This window comes from Podarcis vaucheri (assembly GCF_965113315.1).
Source record: "Podarcis vaucheri genome assembly, chromosome: 1".
NCBI lineage: Eukaryota > Metazoa > Chordata > Lepidosauria > Squamata > Lacertidae > Podarcis > Podarcis vaucheri.
In genome coordinates this window covers 106,226,104-106,253,345 of record NC_138759.1, presented here as the reverse complement: position 1 = coordinate 106,253,345, position 27,242 = coordinate 106,226,104, and the positions used below count along the sequence as shown (strand labels likewise).

General features: G+C 39.1%; 2 protein-coding genes across 52 annotated transcripts in view; one reads left to right on the top strand and one right to left on the bottom strand.

Annotated features, from left to right (window-relative positions):
- NEB (nebulin) overlaps positions 1 to 21,146 on the top strand; it is a 153,493-nt gene extending 132,347 nt beyond the window's left edge. For 14 of the 50 annotated variants that reach the window (XM_082196548.1, XM_082196557.1, XM_082196559.1 and 11 more), the window contains 22 exons: positions 269 to 382; positions 531 to 635; positions 880 to 984; positions 2,485 to 2,589; positions 3,649 to 3,741; positions 5,309 to 5,401; positions 7,195 to 7,287; positions 7,705 to 7,797; positions 8,469 to 8,561; positions 8,932 to 9,024; positions 10,975 to 11,067; positions 11,577 to 11,669; positions 12,086 to 12,178; positions 12,583 to 12,675; positions 13,758 to 13,850; positions 14,175 to 14,267; positions 16,854 to 16,961; positions 17,641 to 17,824; positions 18,566 to 18,658; positions 18,828 to 18,977; positions 19,825 to 19,934; positions 20,341 to 21,146. In XM_082196548.1, coding sequence (XP_082052674.1) covers positions 269 to 382; positions 531 to 635; positions 880 to 984; positions 2,485 to 2,589; positions 3,649 to 3,741; positions 5,309 to 5,401; positions 7,195 to 7,287; positions 7,705 to 7,797; positions 8,469 to 8,561; positions 8,932 to 9,024; positions 10,975 to 11,067; positions 11,577 to 11,669; positions 12,086 to 12,178; positions 12,583 to 12,675; positions 13,758 to 13,850; positions 14,175 to 14,267; positions 16,854 to 16,961; positions 17,641 to 17,824; positions 18,566 to 18,658; positions 18,828 to 18,977; positions 19,825 to 19,934; positions 20,341 to 20,514 — 2,364 coding nt within the window. In that variant the 3' untranslated portion in view covers positions 20,515 to 21,146. The remainder of the gene's footprint in view (positions 1 to 268; positions 383 to 530; positions 636 to 879; positions 985 to 2,484; positions 2,590 to 3,648; positions 3,742 to 5,308; positions 5,402 to 7,194; positions 7,288 to 7,704; positions 7,798 to 8,468; positions 8,562 to 8,931; positions 9,025 to 10,974; positions 11,068 to 11,576; positions 11,670 to 12,085; positions 12,179 to 12,582; positions 12,676 to 13,757; positions 13,851 to 14,174; positions 14,268 to 16,853; positions 16,962 to 17,640; positions 17,825 to 18,565; positions 18,659 to 18,827; positions 18,978 to 19,824; positions 19,935 to 20,340) is intronic. The other 36 variants (XM_082196543.1, XM_082196563.1, XM_082196561.1 and 33 more) reach the window with 36 other exon arrangements.
- Positions 21,147 to 22,922: 1,776 nt separating this feature from the next.
- RIF1 (replication timing regulatory factor 1) overlaps positions 22,923 to 27,242 on the bottom strand; it is a 34,228-nt gene continuing 29,908 nt past the window's right edge. For both annotated transcript variants that reach the window (XM_082196947.1, XM_082196948.1), the window contains 3 exons: positions 26,176 to 26,329; positions 24,589 to 24,697; positions 22,923 to 24,006 (listed from right to left, as the gene is read on the bottom strand). In XM_082196947.1, coding sequence (XP_082053073.1) covers positions 23,786 to 24,006; positions 24,589 to 24,697; positions 26,176 to 26,329 — 484 coding nt within the window. In that variant the 3' untranslated portion in view covers positions 22,923 to 23,785. The remainder of the gene's footprint in view (positions 24,007 to 24,588; positions 24,698 to 26,175; positions 26,330 to 27,242) is intronic.

The following is a 27,242-nucleotide window of genomic DNA, read 5'->3' as shown; positions in this document are numbered from 1 at the left end:
TTTGAGGTGTTAGCCAGAAAACGAGCCTTTTAGGCAACACAAATGGTCAAATGACTTAGACTGCCTGTGAAGAGTGAATGCTTCTTCGACTGCATACGTTTCTCTTCTGTGGGACACACTTTTTTTGCATGTTGTATGGGCAGCAGCTTGAGTCACATCAAGATCACCCTTGGTGAATTGGGATAAGTGTTACTTTTGAAAAACCTGCCCCATTGTGATGGTCTCATCTCTATTAATCCTTTTTTTTAAAAAAAAAAAACCACAACAGAAAGAATACAAGAAAGCTCTAGAGATGGAAATCAAAGGAAGAGGCTTGACAGGCCATACCACAGAAACGCCTGATTATATGAGGGCAAAGAATGCTATGGACATCTCTAGCCAGGTCAGTGAGAACAGCCAGGCACTAATAACACTTGGGAGTAATTTTAAGGGGAACCTTCTCTGTAGATTTCCTATGGGGAAATCAAGAGGAAGCTGTGTTCATAAATGTACTCACTGTGGATATCTGCTTGTGACCTTTCCCCCAACAGATCAAATATAAGCAGTCTGCAGAAATGGAAAAAGCCCACTATACCACGGTGGTTGACACTCCAGACATCATCCATGCCCACCATGTGAAGAACTTTTCAAGTCAGGTAATGATCGTGTTTGTTTTCAACTAGCTTTGCCAGATTTTTTTTTTTTTAAAGGAGGGTCTTGCTCCCTATTGATAGGAGCTTCTTTCACGTAGGAACCATTTCACACATATCTCAACTCCAGATAACCATAAACATGTTTTTGTGCAAATTGCCTCTTGGACATTGAGCGCATACATTTCTTTTTGGTTGTTTTTTTTTACCATAACAATAAATCTTGATCCTCTCTCCCCCCAACTAACAGAAAAAATATAAGGAGGATGCAGAGAGAACTATGTCATACTATGTGTCTGTTTTAGACACACCAGAAATGCAGAGAGTCCGGGAGAACCAAAAGAATTTCAGCATGGTAGGTATTAATGTATTGTAAACACAGTGAAAAGTGTGATTATTTATAAATATGTGATGCTGTGAAGTCCTGTGCAGAATGTAGGCCAGAGGTGGGAAAACTCCAGACCACAGGCCAAGCTTGGCAGGGTCCAATTTGACTCCTGAGACAATTCCCCCCCCCAAAAAATAACCCCACACCCACCTGACAATCAGCTGATGGGCAGGGTTCAGTTCTGTGTTTGCAGCTCATGCCATGCCCCACAGCCAACAGGGCAGGGTTTAACCCCTGCTCATCCATTGATAAATTGGGTTTTACACCTTGCTCAGACCCATGCAGAGCACAGGACAGAAGATTCCGCTTTTGAGGACAAATATTCCACCTCCTCAGGCTACATCCCTCACACACTCCTCAAGAGCTTTTGCATGGCTGGAACACATCCCAGAGCTGTAAGAATGCCTCTTGCTTGCTTGGGTTAAGATAAAAGTAATTGTGTAAGGTTCGAAGATGTAAAAGCGTGTGTACACACATTTACAGATAGATGGATAGAAATCTCCATGGTGACTGTGCAAGCACAGATGAGGTTCCTGTTTGGAAGCAATGGCACTAAAGCTGTTTTCTTGCATTGCGCTGTCCTGGCGTAACCAGCTCTCACGATGCATGGGAAGGTTTTATTTGTCTTTTATTCTTCCTCGCTCAACAACATCAGAGGTGGTGTCAGGCAACGTCTCATTATGGATGGGGAGTCTGTGGCCCTGCAGATGTCTTTGGACTCTAGCTCTCACCATCCCTGACTACTGGTCATGTTGGCTGGGGCTGATGGGAGCTGGAGTCCAGCAACACCTGAAAGGCTGTGGGGTCTTGTATGAACTTACCCATTTTGTATGTGCATGTTTGTGTGTGTGTGGCTTAGAGGAGAGGCATGGTTTCAGTCAAAGTCTCCCCTTTCAAGAAGGATGTAGTACACTGTTCCTCATGACCGTTTCAACACTGCCTTTGTCTCTGTGCATCATACCTTACAGTGAAAAACTGAAAATTGGGTGGCTGGGATGCAGGACAGGTGGAATACAAGGTTACAAAAGTGTGGGTGGATGGTGAGGATACAGCATATGTGCAGATCGTAGTGCAGTTTACCTGAGGTCGCATGTGTTTGAAAACAGCACCAGCTGATGGAAACATGAATGGGTAAATGTGGGCCCCAATAGCAAAATCTTCTGTGCACCCAGACTCCCTACCCTACGATGCATGGGGTTCTCCATTCTCTGTAAATGCTGAGAGAATGCCTCGTGATGATTGAAGATTCTGTCCTTTTATCTGGGTGCCCATTGGAAATCTCATGTGTTCAAACAGCAGCTGAATTTAGATGACCCAGATGTCAGGTGCGACTTCAAATTTCAGTATTCCTAAATGATTTTTAAATTTATTTATAAGAAAGCTATACAGAATACCAACGAAATAAAGGTGCAAGACTGAATTCTTTATTGCAAGGGCAATAAACAAAAATATGTGTTCTCCTAACAGCTCAAGTACCAGCATGATCTACAGGACAGCAAAGGAAAAGTCACAGTTGTAAATGAAACACCAGAGATATTAAGAGTTAAAGAAAACCAGAAGAACTTCAGCACGGTAACCTTATTTTACACCACAAAGCGAATCCTTAATTTTGTTGCCCTACTTTTGCAGATCCTTCAGCATACAGGAATCTTCCTTGATATGAATGGTGCTTCTTGTTTACTATGTATATCCAGGCTTTTATGTCGGCGGTCAGGGCCATGCAATTTTACACTAATTATGTGTACCTTATTATATGTGTAGGTGTTGCTATTCCTTTACACACTCTCTCCTTCAACTGCTTCCATCATTGCACAGTGGGTTGTGTACCCCACATCTGACAGTAGAAGTACAAAATATCTGCCCTTGTTTTGCAATGTGGCTATGGATTTGTAGCTGTTTATAGGCTTGCTGTGTCGTCTTTTAGCAGCTAATTCGTGTATGCTCTGCTTTGTTCTTAATTAGCAAGTTTAACCATGAAGATCTATCCATGGATGTCTGATCAAAACAGTGGAAAGCCATGTCTACGTTAAAATCAGTGCCATTCCCATTTTACTTAGACAATGTAACAGGCATGCATGAACCAGGATAGTTGAAGCAGAAATTCCCTCCTCCACAAGTCCCCAAGATCCTGAAAACAGGGATGGATGAAGCTGTCTAGTTTTGAGTTAACATTTTTCTTATCTTAAGTTCAGTTCTGTTTTTGCATTCGTTTGCTTTAAAAATAAAAAAGAACAGCCTCAAAAAACTCACCAGCATTTCAATGTGCTTTCTCCCATTGTATGCATTTTGCCTAATATATACATTTTAGTAAATATCTGGTGCATTTAAAAATATTTTCACTCAGTTGTGCGTTTTATGCATACTTTCCCCCAATATACACGTTTTGCACACTATTTTTTTTGTTGGAGAACTACATCACAAAATATGGAGAAGTACACATATTACCTAAGGATAATCTTGCTTGGAAGCAAAAGCTTCTGAAATCAATGGGAATCTCTTCTGTGTGAGTGAATGCACTGATGATCAAGGAACCAGTTAGAGGTTTCTTAATATTCCACTGTTTTGTAGTCTTTCTGTAGCAAATGACAATGTTGTTGTTTTTCTATGCTCAATCTTGTTGTCTTGGTTAAGATTTTATATAAAGAAGATATTGGAACAGGAACAGCTATTGAAAAGACGCCCGAGATGCAGAGAATTAAACAAACCCAGGATGCAATAAGCACGGTACAAAACCCAGTGGATTGTTAACACTCTTACCTGTGCTGTTCCCAACTTATAAAACTTCATTTGCCTTACATGATCCTAACAGCAGTTATGGAATAACTTGAAAAGTCAAGGTTTTTCGTAATTAATCAAAACATAATTTGCTAACTAGCTCTTCCATTCTACTTTTACTTTCCTATGTAAAATAGTCTCCACATTTCAAAAACTCTTAACTATTAACATTTTCTAATGTTCAACTAATGTTTATCATTTCATAAAATACTGAAACTAAATTCACATTTTGATCTTGTCCGAAATGTCGATGAGATACTCATGGTAGCAAATATAGTGACTACGTTTTAAAACTAACAATAATTTTAGATAATTATTTCTGATATTTTTTGTTTTCTCTCTCTACTTCATCTCCCCCCAAACCCCAGTACGTATGGTAGGATTGCCAAAATTATTTTTCATTTGATTGTGTTCCGCACAATGTCTTACTTTCCTTTTTTGACATTTGGTTTAAAAAAGAGGTAAAAAATGTTTTTATTGAATGTTGTACATGTATTGTCACCCATGCTGGATAGAACGGGAGGTGGATAGGAAGCACCGATATTACTCATTTCAAATATAATGCATTGGAGACTAATACACACACACACACACACACACACACACACACACACACACACTGCACCCTAGCCCAGTGTCTCCTCTGAATAGGCAGAGGTTCCAGTTTGCAGAGGCTCATTCACATGCTTCTGCGTTGGCCAGTGCCGTGTGTTTCAGTGCACATTACCTATTTCCTGTGTGAGGGAAAAACCCCACGGCATACAAAACCTATGGCCACAAGTCTAGGTTCCGGAATCTAGTGGGAATGAATCCAAAGAAAGTTACTAGAGTTGAAACAATTTAGGCACACTCTCCTAAACTGGACTGAAAATTTGATTGATATCAGCAGCCAGCACAATTGCAAGGGGCCCAGTATTGACAATGGCCGTGGGAAGGTCTCAGAACAGCATCCCAACAACAGTGTCCCATTGGGATGCAGCTGAGGAGATGCATGGCCACTCCAGGCTACTCTCTGAAGATTTGCCTGGCATTGTCAACACAAGGTAGTCGTACAACAGGGCCAGGGGCTTAAAAAGGAGAAGCTCTGTAATGGATGCCATGATCAAAAATCTATTTTTTTCGGCCAGGTTGCACTTGAGCTGCAAAATACAGTAATCTCATACTTGTTTACTGACGATTAAAATAGCTTTTAAAGCAAGGAACCTGGTGGGAAGCTTTCATCCTCCTGTTTCTACTACATTGGTAAGATTGTTGAGTCAAGGTGTCCATCCATGGCTCTTCCTCCTCTATCAAATTGGAGATTGGGTTTTATACATCGAATTTTAAATCTTTGCAAAAACTCGTTTTCCACAGATGTCTGTTTCGACATGGGTGCATGCAATGCTTTCAGCTCCTACAATTGTGATTATATTCGTTTACTCTTGTTCTTTTTATGTGAAATGGATATCTGTTTCATGTACATAATGTAAGTCATTATTGTTTTGTCTTGTTTTCTGAACTGAATACCACTTTGTAGATTAAGTACAAGGATCAAATTGGAAAAGGAACTCCCATTTCTGATCTTCCTGAAGTAAAACGTGTCAAGGAGACACAGAAGCACATCAGCTCGGTAGTGGCTGATATTTTCTATGCTGATTTGTGTGTGCACTGGGCAGTAACAGTGTGCTGTTCACCTTACTAAACAGACATCTATTGCCCCTGCTAACATGCTATCATCAACTTCATCCTTAGTATGGCATTCCTCTAGTATTACTCGGGCTTTAACATCCATTAGCTTTAAGATTTACTCTCTGTGCACCTTGAGAGGAGAATATAGACCCATTTAATGCTGAGCAGACAGAAATGGACCAAGAGGATAAAATAGTAGTAGTAGTAGTAGTAGTAGTAGTAGTAGTAATAATAGCAGTAGTAACTGACAAAATTATGACCCCTGCTATACCCACCTACCTCCTGCCAACCTAGCAGTTCGAAAGCATGTCACAGTGCAAGTAGATAAATAGGTACCGCTCCGGCGGAAAGGTAAACGGTGTTTTCGTGCGCTGCACTGGTTCACCAGAAGTGGCTTAGTCATGCTGGCCACATGACCCGGAAGCTGTACGCTGGCTCCCTCGGCCAATAAAGCGAGATGAGCGCCGCAACCCCAGAGTCGGTCACGACTGGACCTAATGGTCAGGGGTCCCCTTTACTTTTATACCCACCTACCTACTGGTCAGGGGAGTGCTCAGCGACATGTGGAACCTGGCTGTGGTGAAAGGCACTTTGTACATGTTCAGAGACACACTAGCCACAAGCGAACACAAAGTGTACTTAAGACCATTGTTGTGAATGGGCTTAATTATGTGTCAGATGGGATATCTGCTTCTTGAAGTCTGAGCACCTGTTGCTTCTTGAGTCTTGGGTCTGAAAATCCAAACAATTTATTCTTGCCCACTTAAGTGGGCCTCCTGCTTTATTCAAATCTTAATGGGCCATCCTCTGAATGGGTAGGATTTCATTTATTAGAACATGGGAATTCTGTCTAGCATCATTTGGCCACTTAAGTGATGGGTATTCTTGAGTGTTTCAGTAGGAGAAGATGTAGTGACATTTATCAAGGAACTGGTTCCAGCTGGTTCTTTCTCCTCTCTTTCCCGCTCTGCCTTCCCTTTTACCCTGAGCTCTTCACCATACTAATTGTTTTCAAAATTCATTTCTGCATAATCAAGTTACAGGAAGGCAAACTAGTTACCCTTTTCTAACTACAAATTTACCTCTCTTGCTTTCGACATTTTGAACTGACTGAATGCCTTTTTGACTTAACTGTTTTGTTTTGTTTTTTCCATTTGGGGAAGAGGGCACTTTTTAAAAGGAGTGAAATGCAGGACATTTTTTTTAAAAAAACTGCCAAGGACTTCAGTTTTGTTCTTTCTCTCTCAGTCTATCTCTTTTCTTTTTTCTTTTTTAAATAAAACCAAAACAGGGCTTAAATCTCTCAGTCCTCAGATTTTGTTCTTAGATTTGGCCTCAAAGCAAAACTCATGACAAGGGTAATGGTGTAAGAACAAAAACTGATTTCTCATTGGCTATTCAATACCAATATAACAAGTTTTATCAAGGAGGTTTCGAAATGCTTACGTCTCTCCAGCAGCAATAGCCCCAAACTTTTAAAAAGAACTACACCACAAAAAAGAGATACCTGTAATTCCAGGTGATTGGCACTTTTTCCCCAGAGGCATCTAGAAGTGGAAACATGTGAACAGGGATGGCATTTTGTGGAGACACCTGTATTCGGGCAGTTTTATACTCCCAATGGGCAATGTCCAAATAATTATATGCAAAGTCAGTGTGTTAATTAACATTCTGCATTGCAGAAAGGTTTTCAGCTACCTTTTTCTTACCTTTGTGGCTGTTTGTATTCTGCAGGTTTTGTACAAGGAGAATGCAGGGCAAGGAACCCCGATTCCACTTACTCCAGAGATAGAGAGAGTCAAACGCAATCAAGAACACATTAGCTCGGTATTTCTCCATGAAATCAAACCTACCATAACTCATCTTTTTCATTAAAAAATAATAACAACATTCTAACTATCATCTTCTACATGCCATTTTCATGACTCATTCATTCTGATGTGCATTAACATCAATTTACAGTTTTATGCAGTTTTTTAAAAGAAATAAATAAAACAATGACAATAATACCTATGATCTTCAATAAGATTAACCATGTGCTCCCTTTGCACACATTCACTTCTCTTAATGTACTTCTTCTGACTTTTTCTTTTCCATTCACATTTTAATGACTACTCTCCCCTTATTCACATCTTTCCTTTTCGATACTCGACTAAGCATGGGATTTAAACATGCGCCGTTAACTACAAAGTACTAGCCAGTATTTTTGAGTGTCTTTTGTGGATACTTTATTGTACCTCACAGGTGTCCTACAAAGAAAACTTGGGGACAGGAACGGCAACTCCTGTTACCCCAGAAATGGAGAGAGTAAAGCGTAATCAGGAGAACGTTAGCTCGGTATATCACAAAATATCTATAGATAAATCCCTTTAACCATTGCCACACTCTGATAAATATATTTTAATCCTTCCACAAGCTTTTGAATCCTTCTCATTTTAATAAAATCACTAAAATGTCAGTCTCTGAAGGAAAAAATTAAAGCACTAACTGTGACATACGTCTGCAGTGGGTTTTCTTTAGCTCTGTTTATTTTTCTTACCCTATTCACTTCCCCTCAAGTGGCAATATTATTTGTTTCAAAACAAATGATATTCAGAGTGGATTCAATATATCCTTATAACAGGAAACATTTTCTAATAGCCTTTGGCATTTGTGTTGGTGCAGTGCAAACTTAGAATAAAACCGTAACCCCTCTCTTAAAAATAGAATAATAAAATGTTATTTATGCTATTGTAGTCTTTCAGAACAAAACGGGTAGTTTTAGGGTGTGAAAATAACAATGCAGCTGTCTAAACTCAGTCACAAATTGTAATTTAATCCATGATAGGTGTTTTAAGTTATAATATGCGGTATTTTTCTCTGTATGCACTTTTTATTTTTTTGTGATCTGTTTTTTAAACTTCATAGAGCAAACCAGAAAACTGGATTGCATTCTCTTTGCTGATGGTGTATCTTAAGATGTGCCCCTTAATTTTCATTTTTGTTTTTGACACTTCTTTGTCCCACAGGTGTTGTACAAAGAGCATTTAGGGAGTGGAACCCCAACACCTATTACTCCAGAGATGGAGAGAGTCAAACGCAATCAAGAAAACTTTAGCTTGGTATTTTTGTTACAAAAATGCCCTATAACATCATTCCCAAATAAGATTAACCTTTCATGTTTTACATAATTAAACTTGATTTTAGTACCCTCTGACAATTTCCTCCCCTTTTTATAGCCTGAGTTTTTGTCATTCTAGGTGGGAAAATATTACTGCATTTGAATAAACTTGGTCACAGATTGCAACTTTCTTCATGACAGGAAGTCAAAATATATAGCATTTCTTTCTCTTTGTGATTTTTATTTTTTGATTTTTTTCTGGACTGTGTTTTAAACACCATAAGGCAAAACAGAAAATTAGATTGTGCTATCTTTGCTGATGGTGTATCTTGAGATAATTTTTTTGTTTTTGACACTTCTTTGTCACACAGGTGTTGTACAAAGAGAATTTAGGGAGTGGAACTCCAACACCTATTACTCCAGAGATGGAAAGAATCAAGCGCAATCAAGAAAACTTTAGCTCGGTATTTTTGTCGCTAAAATGAGCTTTAACTTCATCCCCAAATATAATTAACCATCTTGAACCTTAACCCCTCCATAACATAGCTATCTTGATATGATTTCAATGATAGTATTTCTTTTTGAGTCCATGAATGGTGCTGAATTTGCTCCCAGCTGAACAAGGCCAATTTTTGCTCTATGCATTCCAACCAGATTTAAATAATATTGATCCTCTCCCAATTCCACATTAATATTTTTTAATCCTGCAAGAAAATTCTAATTAACAAAAATGTATTTTTTCACAACGTACACATTTCTAAACATATTCAGTCCCAAAATACATATTTTTTTAAAAATATGTTGAGAACCGTTTAGCAGAATTAGAAAAAGTGTGAAATATGAAAGATTTCTTAATCTGCATGTGAGTCTGGGAGGTGTGACTCATGTTATACTGTATCAGAATTCACCAATATCTGATTTTTCAAGCATCCCAAGGGCATAGGGATGGACCTCAGACATGGGGAGTGCAATGAATGGGTGCAATACATCTGCACCTTAACCTCCCAGCAGGATCCGTCTGCCCAGTGCTAGAAGAATTGAGAACAGGAAAACCAACTCACCTCACTTCGGAAACAAGAGAGTTGCATGCATTAAAGAAAACTACAGCTTGGTAGTTCAAATATGAAAGTTCCATTTCAACCCTTTAAAAATTAACTTTTAAATATTTGTTCCAGGTTTGTTCTATTTCCATTAATGCAATTGACTTCCAGGGAAAAAAATCCATTTATCATCTCCAGTGTGCCCTCCAGCCACTGTTTGGTCTTCAATTCCCATCATTCCTGACTCTAGGCTGTGCTGGCTAGGGCTAATGGGAATTGAACTTCAGTGTAGGGCTCCATGTTTGGTGTATACTGATTGTCATTTCCCCCCTGCCTTCTTTTTTGGCGCACTTTTTAAAAAAGGAATCAATAATTTTGGATATTATTAACTGCTCTTCTCACTGTCCCAGCCCTATCTCTTTCTCTGTTTTGACCTTCTTGATTTTGATTTTTTCTAAGTCACTGTTTGTTTCTGTGTGCTATTGTAAAAAGTATATGGTCTTTCTCCAGCTGGGTTGAACAAGTAGTGCGACACATTTTCAGCCAAAAATGCACTAGAAAAATCATTCTGCAGCTACCATTGTTGCATTCCTTCTGGAATAAGGCAATGGAAGCATTTGCATCTTATGAAATAATATTTATACTCAAATATTCACCGTTGAATCGGTCTTCTAAGCTTGCTGTTACACTATATTTCTGCCTGGGAAATCCATACATTGTGATATCTTTCTCAGTGGTTTCTTTGCTTCTCCGATGCCTTCCCTTGCATTATTTTGCCAAGGTGAAGAGAAACCTTATCCAGAACCACCGGCTGATCTCACCAACATGGCTCTCTGTAAGAAATGGCCAGACACATCCTATTATGAATCCCTAGCCTGCCCCACTGTGATGTGGCACACACAATATAGAAAGTGGAGATCTGCAAGAAGTAACGTTACAAAACTCCCAGTGTAAATCAAAGCTTTATGGTTATTCATCCTCAGCCCAACAACCAAAACCCTCCACCTTGGTATCCTAATGAGTTCCTTGGGTACAATCCACCAATTAAGCATTTCTAAGTCCCACCGCCGTCAATAGTAGCATTAAACTCACTGAATCCCTCCTACTAAAATCAATGGGACTTAAAAGTACGTCCATTTGGCTAGATTCATACACATTGGGAATTACATGAATGCACCCATGTTTGATACGTAACAGGATGGGGGGAAGCATGAAACCACAGGAAATTGATTGTGGAAATGGGACATTCACCTACAGGCTCATACCCAGGAGATCTAAGACCATATTCCTCCCCCCTTTTTTGCAGATCAAAATTAACTGTTGTTTTCCTTCCTTATTTTTCTTATTTCTGTATTCCCCTTTGTCATCATGCAGGTGCTATACAAAGAAAGCCTAGGGGCAGGAATCTCAACTCCTGTCACGCCAGAGATTGAGAGAGTCAAACACAACCAAGAAATCATTAGCTCGGTACTTCTGGGAAAACAGTTATTTTAAAATCTGTTTTGTAATATGATTAACTCACCCCTGCTCTCCATCCCAGCTTCTTCCTGCAGATGGAGTTATATACCCCTATTGTGAAACCTCCTCCCTGTCTTTTATTTTCCACTGTGGGAGAATGTCACATCCTGAGACTTTTTAACCCTTCTCTTCCTTTCTAGGTCTTATACTCACATTCCTCCCAAAACATAACAATCTGTTGTCTTTCCCACACCAGTTGTTTGGCATTCTATGCATATTATACTTGGATGCAAAAAATGCCCATTATTCAAAAGCATGACCATGTATTAAGACAATACTTTGTCCTTGTTTTCCCCAGACAAAAATAAGTGCTTATATGCATTGTTTTAAAACTGTAACCCAAAACACCCTGCAGAATAAATCACAACCAAATCAGAACTCTACCCCTCATGCTTCAATAACAAAAACATGGCAATTCATTTATTGCTAGTTTACTCGGCTGCTCTTCTGTCTCACAGGTGTTGTACAAAGAAAACGTAGGGAAAGCAACTCCGACCCCTGTCACTCCTGAGATGGAGAGAGTCAAACGCAATCAAGAACACATTAGCTCGGTATTCAAAAGACAAGCAAAATACCCCACAAAGACCTGGATTCTAAAAAATAACATCCAATGTGTTAATGATCTATGCTTTCTAACAAAACAAAAGTTCCTATTTACCACTTAGCATAAGAATTCTCCCCTTCAAACTCCCTCTGTGACCTAAGTTTTAACTCACTACTACTAGGACTTACTCCTTTTTATTTTTCAGCAAACATAGGATTTCCGTCTTTATTTTCTACCTTTCCAACTTCCTCATCCTACTAGATTGTTTTCTTACATGGGTCCTCTCTTTCAGATGACACTAAAATCAATGGCTAGCTTTACTGGAAGCCGGTGTGACCCCAGTGTTAACATTTACAAACTATTAATCTTGATATGCCATCACTGGCACCTTATGATTTCTGGATACTCTTTTGTATCCCGTAGGTTTTGTACAAAGAGGAACTGGGGAAAGGTACACCAACGCCTGTCACTCCTGAGATGGAGAGAGTCAAGCGCAATCAACAACACATTAGCTCGGTATTCAAAAGAAGAAAAAAGATCCGAATGGTTTACCATAACATTAGATGTGTTATAAAGATCCATGCTTCCTAATCAAATATAGCACCCAGTCTCACCTCTTGGCATAATCACCCTATCTTCTGAACTCTCTTTGCAACCTAAGCTTTAACACATAAGTACTAGGAGTTGGCTTAATTTCACGTTTGGTTTGTATTTATACCTTTCCAACTTTCTCATCCTACTAGATTCTTTCCCTTTATGGGTGTTGATTGATTGGTGTCTCTTCTAGGTGACACGGAAATCAACAGCCAGCCAGCTTTCCTGGAAAGCTGGCATGATCCAATTATTAACATTACAAGCCAATAATGTTTGTTTGCAATCTGCCGTGATATGATTTCTGGATACTCTTTTGTATCCTGTAGGTTTTGTACAAAGAGGGATTGGGGAAAGGGACTCAGACACCTGTCACTCCTGAGATGGAAAGAGCCAAGCGCAATCAAGAGTTCATTAGCTCGGTACATTTTAAAAACAAATATACATATTTTAAATAACATCCTAACAAGCTGTGGGAATTGTTTCCCCTCTAGTATCTAAAACTATACTTTCTTCCTTAAGTTTATTTAAACTACTTACATTTTACTCATAAAATACCGTAAATCTGATATTTGGTATTTAATAATCTGACCATAGAGGGTTTTTCTTATAACCTTGCAGTGGTGACTATAGGACTCTATCCAGACACTGTTAGACCATATGATTTCTGGTCCACATAACAAATTTCTTGATAAACGAATTTGTAATAATGAGAAAAATAATACTACAATCACTAAATTATTTTGATTGAACATCCCATACACTTATGAACTGGTGGTTTCACAAGATGTCATAGGAAATCGCATGTAGGCAGGAACAGACAACAACATGATTGATGCTGTTACTTTCCAAATTGGTACATTGTTGATAATGGGATTTCAGAAAAAGGCCTTTAAAATAGTTTCCCCACCCTATCAATATAAATCTCCATAGAATTCAGCATTCATAGGCCTCAGCATTCATGAGTTTTAGGACTCAAAAGTCAGGAACACCCTTCAGTAACAGAACAACCAACACCAGCATGAAAAACATGCTGCCCAAGTGGTCTTCCAACAGCACACTGAACAAAAAAAGCTTCATGTAGCTAATGAGAGACACAAGATACTTTGTGATTCGGTAGTTAAAACTAGGACAAGAAACTGGACCATGAGTTTATATGTGATGACTTCCCTGGGCACAGCTATTACACAGTGATGGATGTTGCCTACTGGATAGAATCCTGATCTCAAAATAATACATTCCTCTTTTAATTATTTTACCTGCTTAATTCACTGTTGTACATTCTTCTCCTTGGATTTTGCCTTTCACTTGTACCAGGACAGATCAGTTTCTATTATGTGACTTTTTACACTGGTGTCTTTATAATTTTTTATTAAATTTTTAAATTGTTTTTGCAAAATGCCTACATTTGAAGTGCCGCCCCAGTTATTATACTTTTCCTTCAAACAATAGTCTTATTCACATTATATTTTTGTGATTTTTGGATACTTTTTACAATCTTTAGGTTTTGTATAAAGAAAATTTGGGGCAAGCAACCCCAGCACCTATCACTCCAGAGATGGAAAGAGTCAAACGCAATCAAGAAAACGTTAGCTTGGTATTGAATTTTTTAAAAATACTTTTTTTTTAAAAAAAGTAACATCATCAGATATAACCTTGTCCTGCATCTATTTTATCTGAATCTTATCCATTTTCATATTCCTAAAGAAAACACTCCTTTTAATTTTTTTAAATACTTTTTCTTTTTCCTTCCCCCCTTCTTGTTTTTTGCTTTATCCAATAACTTTTTAACCACTTTGTTTCTTGAATTCTTTACCCACCTATGCAGTGATGATGATTAAACAGTAACACAACTTAACACAATGGTTCTTCAACAATAATCTAATTCTTTGATTTCTGGACACTTTCTTGTATGCTGTAGGTGTTGTACAAAGAAAGCATGGGAAAAGGAACCCCGACATCTATCACTCCAGAGATGGAGAGAGCTAAACGCAATCAAGAAAACATTAGCTCGGTATTTTTCAGGAGGAAAATAACCCCTCAATGATCTAGAAAATATATAACTTCTTTTTAACACCTTAAAAAGTATAATACTTTCCCTACTCAATTTAAACACTTTACGCAACTATTAACTTTATTAATATTATAACTTTATTTTGACATTTAAAATACTAAAAATGTCACCTAAAATGTTTCTAATTGTTTCTTATTCCTAGTTATGTAGAATTTACATTGAAATATAGTTTAAGGATTTCTAAGCAACCACTGACCTCAAATAACAGTTGAATGGTTTCTAAACATTTTGTAACATCATGTGTTTACTGATGTTTTTAACCAAATGAAATTGTGTTTGTTCTGTGTTTTTTAAATCTTTCTTTAAAACAGCCGATAGTCTACATAAATACAAAGGTCCAAGATGGTGTCCCTAGCTCAGGGGAAGGGGCGTAGCAAATGCTTTGTTCCCAGGCCTAGAGAGCAGCTTAATTAAATTGGCAAGTGCTCAGTATTCTGTGCACCAGCTCGTTTCAGAAATGTATTCAGCATACAAAACCCAGAGGCAGGTACCAAATGAATTCAAAGGGGGAGCTCTGTTTGCATATTGCATACAAGTCTCCCCTTTTGTACTTAACTGATCTGAGAAGCCTACTTCAATCTTAAATGTTTTCACAGCAAGATTTACAAAGAGAGAGCCAGTTGTTGAGCCAGTTCAACAAGGACAGCATCAGAGCTGACACAATTGGCATGACCAAGAGGTGGTCAAAATTATAGCTTGCTTTCTTGTCCCTGTTCTCATCCAAAAGTTTGCACTGAAGGCTGAAGGACCTTTATTACTGTGTGTCCATTAGTACTTAATTGATGGCAACACTTGCAGGCTGGTTTTGCAGGATCTAGCCAAATAAATGGTTATAGAGAAAATCAGCATAGGGTGGCAGAATCTTATTGGGGCGGGGTGGGTATTAGTACATTCTATTTAAGTTAATTGATGTTTAAGTTCTATGGGAAATAAAGCTGCTGGAGACAGCAGCACTAACCATTGCTTTTCTTCCATCTCCCAGGGTCCATTTAGGGCCGTTCAGTCCCTCTGGCCAACCATCTCCTGGTCAAGAGCCTATATATGTAGGAGGGACAACTGGGGACAGATCTACACTTGCTTAAAATGTGTTACTAAAATGTGACACCAGAGGGTGCTACAAAGCAGCGAGCCACCGGCAAAGAAAAGCTGCCATTAAATGCTATAGAATGTTTTATTTTACGTTTAGAAGATCAGTATAGATCCAGCCTGGGAAATAGCAGAGTTGATAACATTTTAATTCATATGATCTACTGCTGTGTCTCAAGACAGGGGGGAAAAAATCAGGTGGTTTGTTTGGGGAATAGTTGGGGAGTTGCATTTTGAATACAGAGAATGAATCTGTTTGGAAAGCCAGGAGGGCTCTGAAGAATGGACGAACTGACCACTATTTCTAACCAGATTATATATGTTTTTCTATATCAGCAACTGTTGCTATGACCAAGCAAAAGGTAGGGTGCGTGGAAAGGATGGACTCTTGACATCACTACCCACTCATTTGCTGGGGAGGCCACCTCCATACATTTCTGGTGAAATTTTGCTGTAACGTTCCAAGAGTCATTGTTGTCTATGCAACTTTTGATTGGATTGCTACCACACACTCCACACTGGGCTGTCCTTGGTTACTTTTTAACAACTTCTGCTGGTAATCAATGCAGTGGAAGAAGAGATGCTTGATGGGAGTAGGACACCTAGAACCCATTCTTGTGCTTTATGGTCCGTTGTGTCCCTTTGTTTCTTTCTAGACACAATTCAAGGTGCTGGAAACAGCCCGAGACCCACTTTTCTTATATTCCTTAATGAGAGCATATCATCTGTGCTTTGAGTTGCCACAATAAGGGCAAGGAGAGGTGGTCTCTTGATGGCTGCCATGGGACTGTGGAAGTCTTCAGCCTGAGCATTTTCTAGAAGTGCTATAAAATAAGAACACCATGGAATGAAGGCTTGCATCATTAAACTGGGGTTGCTTTCGAGTAACAGAGTATTGCTCACTTAGTTAACATTTTATTTTAGGAAGGACTCTGGGTCAGTGGTAGGCTAAGAGTACATGCTTCAAATGCAGAAGGTCCCAGGTGTAAGAGCTGGCATCCTTTGTTTAAAAGGAGATAGCAGGTGCTGTGAAAGACTTCCTTTGCTCGAGACCCTTGAGTCAGAGCAGGCAAAACTAGGCTGGAGAGACAAAGAATGCAACCTGATTTAAGGCAGCTTTCTGTATTCTGTTATTTTAATGCTATTCTTTTGAGTGTTATGCTTCGCCTACAGTTCTTGGGGTGGGTTTGGAAACGATGTAAATCAACAATGCTCTTACATTAGCCATAACCTTCTAAAGGCACAGAATTCATAGTTAGTAAAAAAAAATCTGTGCCATAATCTTGTGATGAGCCCGTCAATAGTGATCACATCATGTTTGCATCTGCCTTCAGCACTTCTTCATTCATGCCTCATTTCTTACGTCTACATAAAACCTCTCTTAAAATCTGCTCTCTCACTGGCTGGGGCACGTTTATTCACATCTACTCATTTTGTTAGGTCCTCTACTCTGATAGTTTCCGGAAACAAGTACAAGGTAAAGCGGCCTTTGTCCTGGATACCCCTGAAATGAGACGTGTTCGGGAGACGCAGCGACACATTTCCACTGTAAGTATTTGCAGCCAAGAAACTGGCTGCACAAGTAAAACCAGCCATGGTGACTTATTTAGCAGTATTCAGTATGCCTTAAGATGAAACTGTTCCAGGCACAAATTTAATTAAAAGGTAAATGCAGAGTGGGGCTGGGTGATATATTCTTCAAAAACTGCCTTGAATTTGTTATTATGATATCAGTTTCATAATTTTTGACCTGGCAATATATTGCAAATCATGCTGTGCGCACACATGCTTTGCAAAAATAAACATGGGGGGGGGGGAATTTGAAGTCAGCCAATGCTTCTCTTGATTCCCGCAGCCTGTCAACTCTGTTGGCTCAGCTCTCCCTGCCTCCTGCAGGGGACAGCAAATCACAAGAGTAGGCACCAGCAAAAATCCCAATTCGGGGAAAACCATGAAGCTATCATCCTTATTTCAGACATCGTGGTATCTGTATATAGTGTATGTTTAGCTGGTGACATATGATGATGCTGAAAACCAAATATCGCCTAGCCCTAATGCAGAGATCAGGTTTGCTGTCACAGAAACTGCAATAAATGGACATATCTGGTGAACACAGTGAAGTTTACTTGTACTTCTGACCTAGATAAGGAATTTATATTTCTGCTTGCCTTCTACAATTAATGGCATGTCCATTCCAGCTACCCATGTCTTACCTTGAAAATTCCAGGTGAAATACCATGAAGACTTTGAAAAGAGCAAAGGCAGCTTCACACCTGTAGTTACTGACCCCATAACAGAACGTGTCAAGAAGAACATGCAGGATTTCAGTGATATTAACTACAGGGGCATTCAGAGACGAGTTGTGGAAATGGAGCGAAAACGGATAGATCAAGATCAAGAAATGAATACAGGTACTCTGATTTTATGCTTTGGTTTTCCCCCTCTGTAAGTTAACTTCACATAATGGTCACAGCTGACAATATATGTAGAAAATTATTTATAGTGATGTGATTTCACATCATAAACAATCAAACACACACACTCTTCTGCCTTGTTAAATTGATATTGAATACATGAGTCCTGAATCCTATGCTTGTAATTGTTCCCAGTTAACCAAATCTGCTTGGACAATTCACTTCTTCCTTACCTTACATATTTTCGAGGACCACACATACTAATTCATGAGAAAGTGCCTTATACTGAAGTGGTCCATTTGGCCTACTATCATCTACTCCAACCACTTATCTGTACCATTTACGGCTGCACTGTATTTGCACTCCATCTGGGGCTGGTCACCTCCTGCTATCAGTGGTGCTCCAGGCACATATCCTACCTACCAGATACTGGAGAATGTACATGCAAATGATACATTCGACAACTGCGCTAAGGGCTCTTCCCTAATGGTGCAACTTTTTTTGTTGGTGGTGGGTCAACAGTGTTAAAATGTAAAAGAAAAACATTCTTTCCCATTCATTAAGAATTCTGGTCAAGTCACATTTCAGCTGTGAGTTGCAAAGCATTTCCTAAATTAGTTTTTTGCTGTGTGGATTCCATTTTAAGACCTGTTGGATTCTGCAAATGTGTTTTCTTATACCTATGAAGTCAGAGGCGAAGGATAAAACTAAAATACCCCACCCACCTGTCTTCTGCAGATCTTCGTGTGTGGCGTACTAATCCTGGATCAGTCTTTGACTATGACCCAGCAGAAGACAACATTCAATCTAGAAGCTTACACTTGATTACTGGTATGTTTTGCATCCTCTAACATTATGCAAATGGCTGTGGATGGATACAAACTTGCTTTAAACACTCCACAATGTAACTTTCCATTTTGATTTTTAGTTAATTTTGCCTTTGACCAAGTACGCTCCTCCTCAAGACATCACTGTAAATTTCTTCATCTTTCTTGCCTAGTTCAAGCCCAGCGACGTAGCCGAGAGCAATCCCGCTCTGCCAGTGCACTGAGCCTCAGTGCTGGAGATGAAAAATCTGAGCATTCAGAGGCTGCCGATCAGCACATGTCCTATTACAGCAATGGAGGCTTCTTTACCACAACTACAGCAGGTACAAGGGACTCAAGACTGCACTCGTCTTGCAGGGATACCTTTTCAGGTTGTGTGTACTGCTATTTCAAGGCGATGGGGGAGGGGGGGCAAGGTTCAAAGCCTTGCCTTTTAATAATATTAACAATTAAATTGTAAAAACAAAACAAAAAAACATTAAGACCGTCTGTTATGGTTACTTTTCCATATGTTTCATAAGGACCAAAGACAAAGAGGCTTTGCAGGAAACAATTCTGTCCCTCTTCCCCCAGTGACATAACTACAAATTTGAATATTTATTAAGTTGGGGCTTCTTGCAAATCTGATCATACAGGAACATGGAGTGAAGGTGGCCAGGCTGGGGAGACAGGGAATAAATGATGCAGTAATGTTTCAAAACTCAACTCAGGTGAATTTGGGTAGTGTGATTATAATGGACAGGCAGCACTAACAAATCAGAATTGCCAAAAAATGCAGTAGCTAGTTCAATGCAAGCTGCTATATACTATTAGAGATAGCAGGGACACTTTGTCCTAAAGAGCTTTATTTATCTTTCAGATAATAGTTCTAAGTCCTTTTGGGCAGAAAATAGCAAACGTTGGACAAGCCCGGGGGGGGGGGGGGGTTAGCACACTGGTAGAATATAGTTCTGTACACCAATATTCTTGCTTTTTTTAAAAAAAGTAGGACGATTTATCTAAAATGATACAGCCACATCATCTTTGCTGATTTACATCTGCTGTCACCATTCCTTCATAAAATGCAACCAAGCCCCATTTAAGTTTTATTAAAACACAGCGAAATTATTGAAGAGAATCAAAGCTTCCAGCTGGTTTCTCATTATTCAGTTTTTTCATTTCCCTTTCCAGTGGACTACAAACACGCTAAAACTGTAGAGCTGCCACAACAACGGTCATCTTCTGTTGCTACCCAGCAGACAACAGTCTCTTCCATCCCCTCTCATCCATCTACTGCAGGGGTAAGGAAAATAAATTATCATATGGCAAGAGTAACAAGTACAAAGAAATAGATTTCTGAATTGCATTCCTGTGTTGCATTGGGGAGAAAAACCTACATGTCTAAATTAATGGTCAGCATTGTTATATTGAATGTACATTTACTGATGGAAGAGAGAACAAGTCTTATTTCTAAACACTCATTTAATATTTATATAATCTTTTATACCAACAAAGCTGAGCTCAAAGCAACTCACAATAAAAAAAATTTTTTGATGACCAGCATTTCTACCACTATAATCATAAGAGTTCAATAAATTATTGCAATTTAATGCAAACTGAAGGTATTTTAAATGGATTATCCCAACATACTGCATGTACGGTAATAATCTAATAGCATTTATTCTTCTTTTAAAATGACCACCACAGAAGACGTATCGTGCCATGTATGACTATACTGCAGCAGATGCTGATGAAGTCTCCTTCAAAGATGGTGATGCAATCGTCAATGTCCAGGCCATTGATGAAGGCTGGATGTATGGGACTGTGCAAAGAACAGGCAAAACAGGCATGCTTCCAGCTAACTATGTAGAAGCTGTTTAAGCCAAAATGGAGGGAATATTCCATGAGACATTTTGACAAGGTAAATAAAAAGGCACCTCACAAAATGGCTGCCCGCTATAATCCTTAAACACTTTCTCAGGTGCCTTATTATTTTCCCATTGATATATGATATATGCATTGCCTTTTACACAACAAACATTCTCTCATTCTAGTTATCACAGAACCAGTGGGAAATACCAACATGGCAGCCTCCATCACTACCTTGATTAAATGGACTTGTGTATTCAAACATTATCTAAAAGAGAATTGTTTGGCTCTCAGTTCCACTGTATTGTCAACCTCTTTGTTTGGAATCAAGTTCATAGTCCAAACTAATCTTATTCTTTTTTTAATGAAACATCTAATCTGTGTTGGTTTTAATGCTTTTCTTATCAAGAGATGTTGTGTTCTCCTGTGATATTATAAAAATAGCCAAATGTATTTATTTCTGTTTCAAGTAAGCAATTATGTAAAGCTAACATCTCAAACCAGCCAAACTATATGTGGGAAAGCCTCTCCTCTTGTCTGCTTACAGAACGCTGATGCATGCCTTATTCATCTGAGTGTTCTTTGGTTCTGGTACTGTGATTCCCTCTCCAAGTGGTGACTAATAAATTTCACAGCTCTGCAAATGTAGGTATGTGCTTAATTTATGCTGGAGGTGGGGAGAGGGGAGAAACAGAACACTGGATGCTCAATTCCAAATGGATGTGTGCAGAGGAAATCCAGAACCATGGATAGGCACAAATGCTGCTAGCTCCTCCCAGTTCTTCCCTGTAGCCAACAGACTCTTGCTATTCATCTGATGTCATTGAGAGGAAAGGAACCTTAACTGACACCGTTCATCAACTGATGTATCGCCCAGGACGATACAGGACCAGAGTGCAACGGTGGTTTCACCCACGATACCACAGGGTGAAGGCGCTGGAGTTGATGCAACTCATTCCTTCCTCAGTGCAGCAGAAGGAGGAACAAGCTGCATTAGCCCCAGTCCTGCAACACACCAGGGTCGTTTGGGGCGGATGCAGCTTGTTCCTCCCCCTGCTTTTCAGCACTGTGCTGTATCACCAGCCAAACATCAAGCTTTTCAATATTGCAATGTATCACTGTAGCGTATCACCCAGCGAAGGGGAAAATATTTACTAACACACACCCTCCTCCCAAGAGCCAGGAGAAGCCTGCTGTAGGATCCCCCAAACACCTTAGGGCTAACATACCTCGGCACTGTCTCTCGCAACTGTGGTGATGAATGGTTTGACTAGCTCCTGCAGAAACACCTCCTTCTGGGATGAGACAAGTTACACTGCTAAAGAAGAGCATCTTTCACCTGAAGAAATCTGAGAAATGCAGCTGCAAGGTAAGAGTAGCCACCACAGAAGGGTGGGAGTGAAATGTGGCCCATAGCACACTCTCAAACTGTGACTCCATATTAAGCAGTTTCCCATCCCTTGGGAATTCAACAAAGCTCCTACCAGCTCTACCAACATAGTACATAACCTGCCTCTTCTGCAATACATCCTCTTATTTTATCTGCGTCTATATAGATGGGACGCAACAATCAATGGAATTCATTACATTAAAAACTCTAAGCTACTACAAAGTTTCCTTGATTTTGTATCTTAGCAGAAAGAATGTCTCTTTAATCATTCATATTTTTCTGAGTAAAACACTTAATAAATGACTCAAATCAACTTACAGACACAAATTAAATACTAAAACCAATTAAACAATAAAAACCTAAAAACACACACAAAAGAAATCACTTACTGCAACAAAACATTTTCCCTTCAGACCTCTTTCATATGCAAATATACAATGAAAAAAGACTCAGTTATCAGCTGAGAACCCTACTCAGATTGAAACCTGTTTGTATCTAACACAGATTTGGGGGGGACGACAGGCTAATTCTGGGTGTAGCTCACTGCCACATGACAGAGTGATTAAATGCTAGTAGCAATACATACTAACCTTATAAGTATCTAAAAGCTCAGCACTGAATTCAGTCAGAACAAAGTATCTCATATCATGATGTTGATCAATCTACACCCACATACCAAACTGTAAAGTTCTGGGTAGACATATAAGCATATATTTCAAAGAAAAATATTTAGAGTGCCCTCCTGCAACATGATGCCCTCCCGGAGTTTTAGGCCCAATTCCCATCAACCCCAGCCAGCAAAACAGCATGAAGAGGCCACACACTATGTAACCTGAAACTAGCCCAATGAAGGACAAGCACTAAAAGACACTAAATAATAGGACCACGCAAGACCTCAAGTGGGAGGAGGGTATCTCTCCAAGCTCTACTTAGATTCCCTTTTCAAAGCCCATTTCAACAGCTTTAGATGAAAAAGGAACTGCCAGATCCATTAAATCAAGACACAATTAAAACCAAGTTCTATTCAAAATACAATTCTAAATAAGAGTTCATTATTTTATTCATATATACATATATATTTATTTCCAAATAAGTGAAACAGATCCCATTGTTACTTCTCCAGAACGGCAAACTGTGTGCTTTATACAAACACAATTTTTCCCATCCAATGTTTTAACAAATCTCAGATCATAATTAATAATGTCTAGAATTGCTATTATCTACACATAATGTACAGTTATTTATGTCTAACTGACATGACTCTGAGAGTGGGACAAGTATAACTCTGATAAATATAAAAATTCTGTAGCACATGAGATTTTAGCTTGAAAATACTGCATCAGAATTTCATACCAATATACATTTTTCTCCTTTTTGCATAATTGCATGCAAAAATAGAACTGTGAAATGGTAGAAAAATTGTTTGGAAATACTTTTTTTTTTGAAGCACTAATTAAGTACAGCACATCTTAATATGAAGACAGACTATAGAGCCACTGTTTTCCAAAACACCAGTAGCAAAAAAGTTGGCATCACTTTTGGTAAATCACTCAGCATCTCAAGATTCATTCCGCATAGTGAACTTTGTTGTTGTTTTTAAATATAGAAATAAAATATAAATCTGCATTCAAAAATATAGTTAAAATACTCAGCAAGTTGATTTTTTTGTGGGAAACTGTGCGCAACGGCAATAAAAACACTTGAATAGTGAATGTACCAAACTTACTTATTAAGATATACAGACTGATGCCATACCTGCCTTGAGTGACGAAGATCTCTTATTCTTCTGGGATGTTTTTAAGTGAGTGTTCAGCTCAAATAAAAATAAAGGGATTTTAGAAACAAAAATGTCTCACTATGAAGTCTTCTCTTCTGAGAGATAAGTACAGATGATTAAACAGTGCTTTCCTGGGTTGGTGACTTCCAACGAGCCTGGAGGCTTTTCATAATACAGTTTGTCATGCTATGTAGTTTCTCTTGCATTTCAAAGAGTTCACTCACTGAATAGTTGAGAAGATTTTCAGAAGTAAACTGCGGAGCAAGTATATCAATCTGGGCAAAAAGGTCTGTAGTTGATTGCTCATCTGCAGTGGAGGAAACTGGCTCGCTCAAGTCTAGGAAGAAAGAAAGTTCACACATACAGAGATTTCCTATTTAGAATCAAACTAGAGCCCTACTCAAATTCAGCAAGTCCACAATTCTTATTTGTGCAATTACATACCATACTAACTATAGCCCTAATGGGTAGGCAATGCTAGAATGGTGTGTAACAGCCTTAATCATACAGTGGTGCCCCGCAAGACGAATGCCTCGCAAGACGAAAAACTCGCTAGACGAAAGGGTTTTTCGGTTTTGCGTTGCTTCGCTAGACGAATTTCCCTATGGGCTTGCTTCCCAAGACGAAAACGTCTTGTGCTTTTTTCTTAAAGCCGCTTGAAGAGGCGCAGTTGCGACGGACCGTGCTTCGCAAGACGAAAAACATCGCAAGACGAAAAGACTCGCAGAGCGAATTATTTTCGTCTTGCAAGGCACCACTGTATAGGAGAAATTGCTTGCCCTTTTTGGACCAGCTGTGGAATGACAGCAATCACACTGCTACAGGTAATGTAGACAACGGATTTAACCTGGGAAGCAAACATACCCAGTCTGCATTCCAGATCAGGCATTGAAACTGCACAATAGCAAGCAATATTTACCTGTTTCCATTTTATCTTCATTTGTGGAACAGGACTTCTCATCAATGCCATTCACTGGCTTTTCTACATCATCCAGGCCAGCATTTTCTTCAAATCCACGAGATCGTACCTGCAAATTTGGGGGAGGGGGGAAGAGATTTTATTGCAATATATTTCAATTGGAAGCAAAATTGAATACAGATGAGAAATATAATTTATAGCTAATTAATAGCATTCCTTCTTCAACAGGAGGAGGGGGTATCTGGTGGCCATGAGTACCAGGAAAGCTGCTGAAGTTCTGAATCAGTGTCTGGAACCAGTAATGGGTTTGATGGCTGCTAACTGTTAAAAAGAATTAATCCAGACAAAGAAGAAGTGTTTCTGCTCAGGAGAGATAAGATACTCTGCATGAGTATTATTCTCTGGTCTTGCAATTCATAGGTGCTTGCGGATCCAGCATTGTGTTACACAATGTTGTAAGTCAAGCAGAATGTATTGTGTGGAGCAAAGTATTTTAGAACACACTATATCTCTTTCTTTGTATAATGCCATATCCCTCTTATAGCTGCCATCTTTGTTACCACCCATGTTGTCTTTAATTTCCCAGTTATGTATTTTGGAATGCTACTGCAGTTCACAGTTTGTTTTAGCTGCTCTTACTCACCCTGAGTATTGCATATGCAACATAAAGGTAGGATAGATTTTTTTGTACAAAAAAAAAAGCAGGACTACCTTGCAACTATAAGCTTACATTTTAAAAAACGTAGCTGTACATTTTGGAGAGGAACCCCCAAATGACTAAACAAAAACCTACATTCATTGAGTTCCAGGACATTTGAAATATTGAGGGCAGTTGAGTCCAGTTCAAGATTTTTTAAATTAAGGAAGGGGAAGAAGTGGGACATTGGTTTGCTGAAGTGTGACAGCTTTAGCATGGAGAGGGAAGGGAAGCAGGTAAGCTTCCACAAGGTGTTTTATTACCTCCCATCCCCATGCTATGTGGGTTTTTTTTCATAAAGGTGAGGAAGCTGACACCTTGCTCCTTTTACACTCTCTATAATCTTTCCTCCTTCTGCTGCATAGCAGTAAAGTCCTCAAGTACTGGAGCCTGGAAGTCAACTCTATACCAGAGCCTAAGTGCTCTATAATACAGTGATTTCAGGAGGATAGGAAACAAGAAAAGAATATATATCTTTGTAGATATTATTCCATTTCCCAACAAATGCAAAACAAGAAGAGCAGTAGTAAGAGAGCAGTCTTCCCTTTCACCTGCTAAACTCAAACAAGGCTCAAAGTTCCACACTGGTAAAGCCCTGGACAGAAGCACTCCTGTTATGAATAGTGGATACATGGCAACATCTTGTTGTGTGATCCGACTTGTTCTTACTTTTTATTTTAATTTCAAATAGTAGTGATGATGATGATGATTTAAATCTGTATACTGCCCTATAACTTTAGATCTCAGAGAAGTTCACAACATAAAACTGTAATATAAACAATATAAAATAATTCCTCTTGGACTAAGTGTTCCGCAAAAAAGATTTCTGATACAAAAACAAGCCCACATTTCAGATTTTATTTATTTTATTATAATGCAAAGAAACTAACCTGTTGGTCATGATATCCTTTAAGAGCTCTTTTAACATTGGATACTTTGGGAGAACGAATGGGAAGAGTTTTGATCTCAGCTGATGTCAGAGAACTCAAGTCACCTACAGTCCTGATGTTCTTTGCTCGAATGAGTTGTCCTAATCCCCTTGCCCTTAGCCAAATCAAAGGGAGAAGTGTTAGTCCCCCACCTCTTCTTACATAACATTCTATGGACAAGGTAAGAAAGACAACCACATTAAAATGCTTATCTTTGAAAGACAAAGGGACTCTTTTCAAAAATCATTTTTCTACTTTAACACAGGATTTCTACAATTAAATTACCCAATATCTAGTCTATGTATATGCAACTCTTCTACTTTCAAAGTGCATGCATAAATCCTTTATTCAGGAGCTTGGGTGTTCAGGGAAGTTTTCAATCTGTGATATTTTACTGTATTTTTGGTTTCTATGAAGCCGCCCAGAGTGGCTGGGGAAACCCAGCCAGATGGGCGGGGTACAAATAATAAATTATTATTAATTATTATTATTGGTGGCTGTGTGGGGAATTTGCTGGAAGGTGGGACAGGCACTTGAGCCCCACCCCCAATTTATCTGCATGTAACAGCTCTACTTCTGAAATTTGTATGTCAAGAAACACTGTGTGAAGGAAGACATGTTCTGGTGAGAATAAGGAAGACATTTGGTTTGTCACTCCATCAACAGGAGACAGGGCCAGCTTTGCTTCTCTGCTAGGGAGGAGGTCTCAATCTCCCGGACCAAACTGGAACTTCCTCCAGCTATGCACACCAAAGTTTAAAAAACAACCCACTTATCACGCTTAGTGGGTGGCCAGATTAAAAAACCGACCCAGATCCTGCAATCATCATCTGAGGCCCTTCTTCATGTGCCCCCTCCATGAGAGGCCCGGATGGTGGCAACATGAGAATGGGCCTTTTTAGCAGTGGCTCGTTTATCAAATGCTCTCTCCGGAGATGCTTGCTTGGCACATCCATTACATATCTTTAGGCACTGGACAAAAACATTCTTCTCCTAGGCCTTTGGATTATACAATCAATGCCCTTTTA